General features: G+C 44.4%; 1 protein-coding gene across 3 annotated transcripts in view; it reads left to right on the forward strand.

Moving 5' to 3' along the window:
* The first annotated feature begins 6,621 nt into the window (after positions 1-6,621).
* Positions 6,622-12,974, forward strand: part of TGS1 (trimethylguanosine synthase 1) — a 45,913-nt gene continuing 39,560 nt past the window's right edge. For 2 of the 3 annotated variants that reach the window (XM_085875657.1, XM_085875671.1), the window contains exons 1-2: positions 6,622-6,780; positions 11,456-11,585. In XM_085875657.1, coding sequence (XP_085731783.1) covers positions 11,494-11,585 — 92 coding nt within the window. In that variant the 5' untranslated portion in view covers positions 6,622-6,780; positions 11,456-11,493. Of the gene's footprint in view, positions 6,809-11,455; positions 11,586-12,974 lie in introns of all 3 variants that reach the window. The other variant, XM_085875665.1, reaches the window with a different exon arrangement.

Raw genomic sequence — 12,974 nt, forward strand, 5'->3', positions numbered from 1 at the left:
TCTCAACACATTCCACCAGCTTGACCCCATTGTCCCTCACTATCTCTACCTGTGTGTGCACGTTAATTTCCTGTAGTTTCTCCTCTACTTCTTCTAATCCCCATGTCTCTGTTTCCATATCCGTTGTTTCTTTTAATTTTTTTTAATTCCTGCGTTTCTGTCTCTCTTAATTTCTCCGTCATCTCTTTTAATTTTTTGTCGACCCCTCGTGTCTTGTTTTACATGTCTCCCTATTAATTATCGTGGCAGCGTTCGGCGTCCCGACCTCACCCGTCTCCATTGCAGGCCGAACACATTCCACACTCCTGGTTGGTTCGGTCGCTCCGCCACGTGGTTCCGCCATTATGTCCTTCATGCCCTCTAGACCTGCCTGCAGGCTTAACCCCATGCACTGCATTTCACCCCTGCCCTCATCCAATAGGAGTCAATTATCATTGGAGTCAGCTTATTGGACACAGCTACAGCAATGCCTTGGGCATGGTAACCATCAGAGCGACCACACCAATAGTAGGTGTAACCACCCACCATGATCTCGCCGCAATCTGGTCTCCGAACCTCAGAGAGTGCTGCAATACCGATGTCCAAACGCTTGAGCTCGGATGATAAGAGAGACAGGTGATCATCCTCTCTTAGGGATAGGACATTCCAGGCACCCACCCGAAGGGACCGCCTCAGGTTAACCCAAGGAGACCGCCGTCTGTTGGACGACACCTCAGCACCACACTGACACACTCTCCCGCGATCTGACCCAGGGATGTTACCCCGTGGTTTACGCCCTATCATCAAAGATTGGGGCCTCGAAGGCTTTCCCCCAATCTCGTCATCCATTGAGCTGCACAAGAGGTACTCCCACGGAGTGGGTTTTCACCCTCCACTGACCTCAAAAATCCTGAATTCCTTCCTCAATTTCCACTGCAAACCTAGCTGCCCCCTTTCTATTTAACATACGGCCATCATTCTGGAAATGTTACCTTTGTCCCTGAAATGATTCCCACTACTTCTTAAATGTAAAACTTTCCTCCCTGGTGGAGTCTCGTGAAACATGTACACCATTTTTCCAGTGAGATGTATCAATAGTTCATGATGATGCATGCATACATTGGTGCGCCGGGGCGTGGTTGAGCAGTCATGTGACCCGCCATATTCCAATGCTGTGCTGTGCCTGTGTCCGAATTAAACCTGTTGTTCCCACTCCAGAGCCTTCATCCCTGTCTATCGAGTACATTACAGTGGTGACGAGGATGTCTTCGTGCATCGGCATATTGCAAGAATACACATTGGGGGGTGATTGGGAAGACTCGACCGATCGTCTGAAGCAGTACTTCGTGGCAAACAAAATGGACACCGATGAGGACACTGCAAGGCGGCAAGCTGTATTACTGACCGTATGCAGCGCCCCGACGTACAGCCTCATCAAAGATCTTCTTGCCCCAGCCAAACCTGACAAGTCGTATGAAGAGCTCGTCAATCTCGTGAAGAGGCATCATCACCCTAAACCGGGGAAGATCGTCTCGAGAAATAAATTTTATACCCACCATCGTCAACATGGTCAGTCAGTATTCGAGATCGTGGCTGATTTACGCCGATTCGCCAAATATTGAGAGTTTACAGATAAACTCGACGAGATGTTCCGTGATTTCGTTATAATAGGCATCAATGATGACTCAATTCTTGGGAAACTCCTGACTGAATCCTACCCCAATTTGACTGAAGTCATGGAAATGGCCACTGCGTGTATGAAAACTGCCGAGAGCCTGCGTGTGATCTCTAACAAGTCAAAAGTTATCTAGCAGGACCCATTGGTTAACAAGGTAACCTTTAGCTACAAGCAAAATTGTTTTAGCAAGCCACCAAAGTCACGTCCACCTCCTGACATTTCTGAATCTACCAGGTTAGGGTATTTGACAGGTTGGGGTAATTTGTTGGCGTTATGGTAATCATCAAGCTTTCCAATGTCAGTACAGGAATTATACCTGTGAGAACTGTGGAAAGCGGGGACACTTGAAGTGTCGTTGTTCTCGATCCAAGTTGAAGAACTTGTCTCCTGCTTATTACATTGGGGTGAACCCTGATGCAGCGAACAATAGGTCACAGAGCACAGCCTGCAGCCGAGAGTCAAGTGAGGAACTTCTTGAGGTTTTCTCTGTTGGAAGAAAGAGTTCCGATGGAACAATCGATAAGATCCCGGTGAGGATGGAAGTTGATACCCGCTCTTCCGGATCAATTATGAGCGAGAGCAAGTTCACCTCCATCTACCCTCCGAGAAAGGCCTCTGCACTCCGGCCTGTATCTACTGACTTGAGAACGTACACTAAGGAGGTGGTTCCTGCAGTTGGCTCAGCTAATGTAACTGGAGGATATGGAAACAGCACTTATGTCCTACCATGACTGATAATGCGTGGAGAAGGCCCAACCCTCTTAGGCCGAGATTGGTTACAAATAATCAGACTTAATTGGAGTAACGTAAACGGAGTCTCCAACTCTGATGCTGGATACGATACCGTGCTCAACAAGTACCCTGGCCTGTTCAGCGATGGTGTTGGCACCTTTGTAGGGCATAAAATGAGGATTTATGGTTCTGCAGCTGCTTAGCTATTGTTCCATAAGGCTGGACCTGTGCCCTACACGATGCGACCAATGATCGAATGTGAGCTTGACCGCCTGCAGAGTGAGGACATCATCTGACCAGTCGAGTACTCCGACAGGGCAGCACCCATCATTCCAATACTCAAAGCAGATGGAACAGTGCGCATTTGTGGGGATTACAAACCGACGATCAACCACTTAAAAGCTGGATGGCTACCCTTTGCCCAAAGCAGAAGATCTGTTCACCACTCTCATGGGTGGCCAGACATTCAGGAAGCTTGACTTGACCAATGCCTTTGCTAAAATGGAACTGGATGATGATTCCAAGCCATATACACGCATCAACACTCATCGAGGACTCTACATGTACAACAGATGCACATATGGTATACGCTCTGCTGCACCAATCTTCCAACGCATGATGGTGACATTATTGAAAACTGTACCAAAGACAGTCGTATTTCAGGATGACATACTCGTAACTGGCAAGTCACAATATTAACACCTCAAGAACCTAAGCGAAGTCCTCAATCGGCTGTCACAAGCTGGGTTATGCCTAAGGCGTGAGAAGTGTACCTTTATGGCATGTAAAGTTGAATACCTGGGTCAGCACATCTCTTGTCAAGGCATTTTGCTCTCTCCGAACAAAGTTGAAGCAATTGTGAATGTACCAATGTCACAAAACATTTCAGAACTTCGTGCATTCCTGGGCATGTTGACTTACTTTAGTAATTTCCTGCATCAACGAAGCACAACCGTCGAGCCTCTGCATCTTATCCTCAGGAAAGGCATTGTCTGGAAATGGGAAGCTGTCCAAACAAGAGCGTTCAAGGCCCGTAAAACCATGCTGTCCTCCTCGCCGTGACTTGTCCATTACGACCCATCTAAGGAACTTGTTCTCAGTGTGGTAGCTCTTCATGTAGCATTGGGTGTGCGTTGTTGCAAACAAATGGAATCGGTAATCCCCAGCCTGTTGCGTATGCATCACGAACCCTATCTGACACCGAACGTCGCTATGCTCAAGTACAACGAGAGACATTACCGTGTGTCTGGGGCAACTTAAAGATTCACCAATATGTCTTTGGAAGACATATTACCATTGAGACTGATCACAAACCCTTGTTAGGTCTCCTGGGAGAAACCAGAGCCATTCTGCCCACATCATCAGGTCGTGTACAACGTTGGGCGTTGACCCTTGCCGGTTATGAGTATTCATCGGTTTACCGCCCGGGTAAGGAAATGTACTGTGCTGACGCGCCCAGTCGCTCGCCGCTACCCATAACCATCCCAGATCCTCCACAATCTGGCGATATTCATCTCATGGCTAACGTCACTCATGATGAGGTGCCCTTTATCACGAAGCAGATTGCTTGTGCTATCAATACCAATCGAGATTTGTCACAAATTAAACGCTGTGTTATGTCAGGTAATTGGGCATCACGACTGGAAGGAACAAAACTGTACCTCATCCGGAAGGATGGGCTCTCTATTGAAGCAGACTGCCTGCTTTGGGGGTATCCGAGTGATGATTCCACCTAAACTCCGCGGGAAAATTATCAGTGAACTCCACAATGCTCATCCAGGCATAGTCACCATGAAGGCTGTTGCCCGAGTCCATGTTTTGGTGGCCTGTCCACCGAGTACATTACATCCAGCTATTGGTTGACATCGATCGCTCTGTTCATCATGTTTAGCTTGCCAACCAATGTGGCGCCCAAGCACGACACCACGGGTCCAGAAACCCCTCTGTATTCCTAATTTCCAGCCTTGTATTCCTCACTTCCTTCCTCTCATCATACTGACCGAAGTTGTCATTTGATGATAAAGAAGAAAACTATCTTTAGTGTCACGCTTTTTACATAATTCCCTTTGGTTGAAGTGTTTCAAATCATCGACAAGGGCTGGAAGACGCTCGATCAGCCAAACCGCCAAGCATTTTCCGAATCACGTCATTTATAAATAACATTTAATCTATTAGTGGGGCAACTTAGCATAACAATTGTGCATTTTGTGAGGAAAGCACCAAATTTGGCACACTAGTAGCCTAACATATTATGAACAGATTTGGATATTGGGCCATCTCAAAATTTTTGATGGCAGTGGAAAATGGCTGCCACAGCCATCAGCGGCTGAATTTGAGATGGCCCAATATCCAAATCTGTTCATAATATGATAGGCTACTAGTGTGCCAAATTTGGTGCTTTCCTCACAAAATGCACAATTGTTATGCTATATTTAGCTAAGTTGCCCCACTATCTATCTATAATTCCAGCAGTGTGTGTGTGTGTGTGTGTGTGTGTGTGTGTGTGTGTGTGTGTGTGTGTGTGTGTGTGTGTGTGTGTGTGTGTGTGTGTGTGTGTGTGTGTGTGTGTGTGTGTGTGTGTGTGTGTGTGTGTGTGTGTGTGTGTGTGTGTGTGTGACCACTTTTTCTCGACAACCACTGGTCCGATCTCATTGAAACTTGCCAGGTATATTGCTAGGGACCTGAGGATGTGCCTTTTCAAGGTTTGATATTAATCGGACAAGTGCTTCCCAAGTTATGGCCATTTATTTACTAAACCAATGACGAGACACGTTGTTGCGTGGGTGTGGCCAATGGGGAAGGGAAGCTCAGCCACGTTCACCATTACGGTTACAACGTAGGGCTTCCGGAGAGTGATGACTTCGTGTATTCTAATAATTTCTCGATTTCTTATGCGCATTTATAAATAAACACAATGCCCCAAGTTATGATCGTTTTCATATTAGACGGTGTATAAATTTCGGTAACATCAGAGTGCTGGTATGCTCTGAACCAGGAAGTAAAATTTTTTTCTCTGTTCTCTTCTCTTTTTGTTTTCCCTTGCCACGACATTGCGAAAAGGTAAAATACGTTGGCGCTTATTGAATAATTGGGTATTAAAACTAAATTGCAAATAATCGTAACTGCGAATAATATGCCAACTTCCGGGCCACGCACGTGCGGGCACACAAGAGCAAAGAAACGGCCTGTGTGGTTGTTGTTTGTTGCTCGCGGTTTGAATATTTATTTATGAATTTTTTTTTTTTTTTACGGGCCCGTACTAGTATCTATAATTCCAGCAATCTCTGTGTGTCTGTCTGTCTGTGACCGCTGTTTCTTGACAACCACTACTCCGATCTAATTGAAACTTGCCAGATATATTGCTGGGGACCTGTGGATGTGCCTTTTCAAGGTTTGATATTAATCGGACCTGGTTCCCAAGTTATGGCCATTTATTTACCAACCAATGACAAGACACGTTGCTTTGACGTCACTTCTTTTTTTTTTTTCTTCTTTTTTTGCACGTACGGCCACGCACTAGTAATAGCGAACGTAGTGAGCTTCACACTCAACACGTGCACATGAGAGAATAGGAAACAACAACAGCAACACGATACCCTGGCAATTTGGAATCCGTGTCGTCGGCTATGACCCTTTTGCTTCCGGTTTTTGTCATGGGGAATGATGCGTCCCGGGAGATAAAGGCATCGTCGGAGACATGAAAGACCCAAATATCAGACATGGTGTATATTTCCTCTACTGATTTTAATAAAGATATCTCCCGCATCATCAAAAAATAATTTTTAATCGTGATTTACATTATTTGATCGCTGATCCTGAATCCAGGCCGAAGTAACCGGAAATTGCAGCATCGAATGTAAGAAGAATTCTACGTTCGCTTCTCGGCTTTGCCTATTCCATATTATATAAACTTTATAAATAACGAAGCTTTGTAAATACTTTTTCTAAAACATAATTACGAGAGTTGTATCGAACAACACAAAAAGTGCACTCGTGTGTATTTCCCGTTCGACGAACTGGGCATGAAAGAGGGATTAAACCATAACACGGTTGGCATTCCTGACGGTGTAATGTGTTGCAGTAACAGTCATGATGGTTTTTTTTTTTAATGTGAATCACCACTGAGTTTCACAATACCTGAATAACTGACATTATTTTGCTCGGTTTTGATTATAATTTTATGTTTGCTGCAAATATGACGGTTCCTTTTGGTGACCCAATAATTACAACTATAATACTGTACTGACGACCATTTTACTTCAAACAACAATCACCAATGACCGATATTCCTTCCGTTTCCGATGGTGTGTTCACCATGTGAGAGAGTAGTTCTTTGTGTAAGAATAAAATCTCGTGAAACAAGACAAGGCGGAGCTGTGTGTTTTATGGGCGTAAGTACACGTGCTGTGCTCCAACCTGGTAAAGTGGTGTGGTGTGGTGTGGTGTGGTGTGGTGGACCACGTGCAATGGCAATGTGGAGAATTTAAGGGAAATTGCATCGTCCCGGATGTTTAACATTCGGAGACGCTTTTTGAACGTTAATACAGTGTGGGAGTTTATTTTCGGCAAACAAACAATTGGAACATCCATGGAAGATCGAAAAATAACTCGTAACCTCCGAGAGGAGTGGGATAGAGTAGAGTAGAATGGAGTGGAGAAGAGTAGAGTAGAATGGAGTGGAGAAGAGTAGAGTAGAATGGAGTGGAGAAGAGTAGAGTAGAGTAGAATGGAGTGGAGAAGAGTAGAGTTGAATGGAGTGGAGAAGAGTAGAGTAGAATGGAGTGGAGAAGAGTAGAGTAGAATGGAGTGGAGAAGAGTAGAGTAGAGTAGAATGGAGTGGAGAAGAGTAGAGTTGAATGGAGTGGAGAAGAGTAGAGTTGAATGGAGTGGAGAAGAGTAGAGTAGAATGGAGTGGAGAAGAGTAGAGTTGAATGGAGTGGAGAAGAGTAGAGTTGAATGGAGTGGAGAAGAGTAGAGTTGAATGGAGTGGAGAAGAGTAGAGTTGAATGGAGTGGAGAAGAGTAGAGTAGAATGGAGTGGAGAAGAGTAGAGTAGAATGGAGTGGAGAAGAGTAGAGTTGAATGGAGTGGAGAAGAGTAGAGTTGAATGGAGTGGAGAAGAGTAGAGTTGAATGGAGTGGAGAAGAGTAGAGTAGAATGGAGTGGAGAAGAGTAGAGTAGAATGGAGTGGAGAAGAGTAGAGTTGAATGGAGTGGAGAAGAGTAGAGTAGAATGGAGTGGAGAAGAGTAGAGTTGAATGGAGTGGAGAAGAGTAGAGTAGAATGGAGTGGAGAAGAGTAGAGTTGAATGGAGTGGAGAAGAGTAGAGTTGAATGGAGTGGAGAAGAGTAGAGTAGAATGGAGTGGAGAAGAGTAGAGTTGAATGGAGTGGAGAAGAGTAGAGTTGAATGGAGTGGAGAAGAGTAGAGTTGAATGGAGTGGAGAAGAGTAGAGTTGAATGGAGTGGAGAAGAGTAGAGTAGAATGGAGTGGAGAAGAGTAGAGTAGAATGGAGTGGAGAAGAGTAGAGTAGAATGGAGTGGAGAAGAGTAGAGTTGAATGGAGTGGAGAAGAGTAGAGTTGAATGGAGTGGAGAAGAGTAGAGTTGAATGGAGTGGAGAAGAGTAGAGTTGAATGGAGTGGAGAAGAGTAGAGTTGAATGGAGTGGAGAAGAGTAGAGTTGAATGGAGTGGAGAAGAGTAGAGTTGAATGGAGTGGAGAAGAGTAGAGTTGAATGGAGTGGAGAAGAGTAGAGTTGAATGGAGTGGAGAAGAGTAGAGTTGAATGGAGTGGAGAAGAGTAGAGTTGAATGGAGTGGAGAAGAGTAGAGTTGAATGGAGTGGAGAAGAGTAGAGTTGAATGGAGTGGAGAAGAGTAGAGTTGAATGGAGTGGAGAAGAGTAGAGTTGAATGGAGTGGAGAAGAGTAGAGTAGAATGGAGTGGAGAAGAGTAGAGTTGAATGGAGTAGAGAAGAGTAGAATGGAATGGAGTACAGTAGATTAGAGTAGAATGGAATGGAGTACAGTAGAGTAGAATGGAATGGAGTACAGTAGAGTAGAATGGAGTACAGTACAGTGGAGTGGAATGGAGTACAGTACAGTGGAGTGGAATGGAGTACAGTACAGTGGAGTGGAATGGAGTACAGTCGAGTAGAGTGGAATAGAGTAGAGTTGAGTGGAATGGAGTACATAGAATAGAATGGAATGGAGTACAGTAGAGTAGAATGGAATGGAGTACAGTGGAGTAGAATGGAATGAAGTGGAGTGGGATGGAGTACAGTACAGTGGAGTGGGATGGAGTACAGGAGTGGGATGGAGTACAGTGGAGTGGAATGGAGTACAGTAGAGTGGAGTGGAATGGAGTACAGTAGAGTAGAGTGGAATAGAATAGAGTAGAGTAGAGTTGAGTGGAATGGAGTACATAGAATGGAATGGAGTACAGTAGAGTAGAATGGAATGGAGTACAGTAGAGTGGAATGGAGTACAGTAGAGTAGAATGGAATGAAGTACAGTGGAGTAGAATGGAATGAAGTACAGTAGAGTAGAATGGAATGAAGTACAGTAGAGTAGAATGGAATGGAGTACAGTAGAGTAGAATGGAATGGAGTACAGTAGAGTAGAATGGAATGGAGTACAGTAGAGTAGAATGGAATGGAGTACAGTAGAGTAGAATGGAATGGAGTACAGTAGAGTAGAATGGAATGGAGTACAGTATCGTAGAGTGGAATGGAGTACAGTAGAGTAGAATGGAATGGAGTACAGTATCGTAGAGTGGAATGGAGTACAGTAGAGTAGAATGGAATGGAGTACAGTAGAGTAGAATGGAATGGAGTACAGTAGAGTAGAATGGAATGGAGTACAGTATCGTAGAGTGGAATGGAGTACAGTAGAGTAGAATGGAATGAAGTACAGTATCGTAGAGTGGAATGAAGTGGAATTTTGCAATTTCTCACAGTTCTCCATTTGGTAACCTGCAAGTCACCAGATACAGCTCTGGAAAAAATGAAGAGACCACTGCAAAATTATCAGTTTTTCTGGTTTTACTATTTATAGATAGATGTGTTTGAGCAAAATGAACATTTTTGTTTTATTCTATAAACTACTGACAACATTTCTCCCAAATTCCAAATAAAAATTATTTGGAGCATTTATTTGCAGAAAACGACAACTGGTCAAAATAACAACAAAGATTCAGTGTTTTCAGACCTCAAATAATACAAACAAAACAAGTTCATATTCATTTTTAAACAACACAATACTAATGTTTTAACTTAGGAAGAGTTCAGAAATCAATATTTTGTGGAATAACCCTGATTTTCAATCACAGCTTTCATGCATCTTGGCATGCTCTCCACCAGACTTTCACATTGCTGTTGGGTGACTTTATGACCCTCCTGGCACAAAAATTCAAGCAGCTCGGCTTTGTTTGATGGCTTGTGACCATCCATCTTCCTCTTGATCACATTCCAGAGGTTTTCAATGGGATTCAGGTCTGGAGATTGGGCTGGCCATGACAGGGTCTTGATATGATGGTCCTCCATCCACACCTTGATTGACCTGGCTGTGTGGCATGGAGCATTGTCCTGCTGGAAAAACCAATCCTCAGAGTTGGGGAACATTGTCAGAGCAGAAGGAAGCAAGTGTTGTTCCAGGACAACCTTCTACGTGGCTTGATTCAAGAGTCCTTCACAAAGACAAATCTGCCCAATTCCAGCCTTGCTGAAGCACCCCAGATCATCACCGATCCTCCACCAAATTTAACAGTGGGTGTGAGACACTGTTGCTTGTAGGCCTCTCCAGGTCTCCGTCTAACCATTAGACGACCGGTGTTGGACAAAGTTGAAAATTGGACTCATCACAGAAGATGACCTTACTCCAGTCCTCTACGGTCTAATCCTTCTGGTCTTTTGCAAACCTCAGCCTGGCTCTTCTTTGCTTCTCATTGACGAAGGGCTTTTTTCAAGCTTTGCACGACTTCAGCCCTGCCCCTAGGAGCCTGTTTCGAACCGTCCTCGCCGTGCACTTCACCCCAGCTGCCGTTTGCCATTCTTTTTGTAGGTCACTTGATGTCATCCTACGGTTGTTGAGTGACATTCGAATGAGTGGGCGGTCATCCCGGTCAGTGGAAAGTCGTTTTCACCCTCTGCCAGTCTGTAGCTTTGTTATCCCCAATGTCTGCTGCTTGACCTTGTTCTTATAAACGTCTGAACTTTTAAGGGTGGAAGCAACCTGATGCTCACTGTATCCCTCTGCCAGTAAAGCCAGAATTGAACCCTTCTTTTCCTCACTCAAAACTTTTGTTTTCAACTCTTTTGGCATGATCAATAGTTATTTTTTTTGATTCCAATTACTTTTGAGGTTCTACTAGCACTGTTTTTGCCATCCAGCTGGTCGTATTGCAAGAGGATAGTGATGACCACAGTAGTGGTTTTTAAACTTTTCCTTGTTAAATAAGATTCGGTTCAGGTGATCACCTAATCAGTACCTCACTGAGTAGAACGAGGTGTGCCTGTGTTGGGATTCAACAGACACTGGAATGGAATGGCTGCCATACATGTTGAGATGCTGATTAAAAAAAAAATTTTGGGAGTGGTCTTATTTTTTTCCAGAGCTGTATGTAAAGAAGTGCCATTGATGATTCTTCCGTTGCACTTCTGCATCCCTGAGGTTTCATGAGAGGGTTTTGGAGTTTTCAAAGTTTTAAGATTTGCAGAAGATGCTCTGACTGTGTGTTTGTAATTTGTATCCTGGGGGATATGGGGATAAGGAATGGGATTAAGAGAGTTTCCCTACATGCCAACAAAATAGAGATCCCCAAGTTTGAAAAGTTGTCTTCCTTCTTATAAAGCCGATTTTTAAAATTTGAATGCACAATGTTTATCCATTTATTAAAGAACTTACTTTTTCTAACTTTGCTGTAAGTGTTGTGTATACATTTCGTGTTCTTTATCCGATGGTATCATCAGACGGTCATTGAAATGATGTGAGCAGTCAGTCAAATTTGTTTACGTTGTTGCCCAAAATTTCCATCTGATTACTTGGCTTATGCAGAGTTGTTGATTCTTTTCAGAACGTGGCAGTAATGATGAAGTCTTCTCCTGAACAATAATGCTGGAGGTTTGGAATTGCACTGCGGTTATCACACTGTTCCTGGAGGGAGTGCAAGGAATCGATTGCGTGTGCTCCCGTGCGCTGGTGGGGTACGGAATCCAACTCCATTTGCGTGATGCACTGCTTCAGTCTTTTCACTGTTCTTGGACACTGGGGGGTCCTCATTTAACGTCGCAGTTGCGTTCCTGAAAATCGTGATGTTAAGTGAAGAAAATTTCCCTATATATAAATAAATTATTGTAAATATGGTGCCATTTTGTCGACGTGCTTTGGTGAATGGCCTCCGATTGTTTTCTCGAGTGCTTTTAGGAACTTCTCAGCCGCTTCTGTATCCCCGCTTGAACCAGCCTCGACTTGCCACGAGAGTGTCTGCTTGCAAACATTCTCCTTCTTCACATCGTCGTACATACTTCTTTTGCCTTGGCCTGGATCACTTGCAAACTTAACGGTACACGGCGCTGGTTTTGGTCCTCGACCTAGACGGACAGCCGACTCCCCATCTTCTCCATCGTGCTCTTTCTTCATCGACTTATCTTCTTGTCACTTGCACGAATCGTGTCAGCAGTGGTCTGAGTTCTCCTTACTGTGGTCGGTGTGAGGCCGATATCTACCCGATGTTCACCCTGGTCAAAGCGATTTAAAACTTCCAGTCTTGCTCCCAAACTGATGCCTTTCTCTAATTTATTGGGAAGAGGAACAACACCATCATTGCCGGGGTAATATAAAGCGCTGAACAGGCTGTTTGGAGGTGTTTGAGGAGAACCAGTGAAAAAAGTGAATTTAAGTGTGACGGAGATTTAATTCTTTACTGTTTTGCCAGTCCGAACAGCGTTATTGGGAACCACGCAACGGCGTTAAGCGAAATGTGTTTTTTTAATTAGTTCAAAGGGACAATGTTCAGCGAGATTTCCTGTGTATGTATAGATCAATCTTGATTGACACTCGGAGGTCAGCTGAAAAGACTGCTGCGTGTATTCTTTACAAATCCATTCCACTCGCGCTCTGAAACATGATTGGCTGTGCATGCACGTTAAATACACCTCGCCCCCCTCCCCAATCACCCCTTTCTCTTCAGCCTTCCTCACAGAGAAATACGTGCATTCCTACTGTCCCGAATCAAGAACGATTGTCTCTGCGGTGATGTAGTGTCATTCTGTGATTGACTCGCTGACTTCTCTAACGAGTCGTTATGGACTGAGTGTTTCACAGAGTGATCACTCCAGATTTGGTATGATTTACAGCGATGCTTGAAGGCTGACACAATTGTGGCTCCGAGGACGTTGAGATTTGGCAGGTGTGAGTCTCTCTGTGTGTCAATGGGCCACGACTCCGGTCATGGCTTGTTGTCCACAGGCTCTCGGTGTAGCCGTCGCTGCATTGTCGACCATCGACGGTGAAGCGTCTCGTTACATTGCCTCGGGTGGTGACCATTTCTGCGAGACGGCCTTCTTTGAAAACGGCTTGATCATCCACTCGTG

Source organism: Eptatretus burgeri, chromosome 1, assembly GCF_056783735.1.
Source record: "Eptatretus burgeri isolate ZD-2024b chromosome 1, Ebu_testis_v1, whole genome shotgun sequence".
Taxonomy (NCBI): domain Eukaryota; kingdom Metazoa; phylum Chordata; class Myxini; order Myxiniformes; family Myxinidae; genus Eptatretus; species Eptatretus burgeri.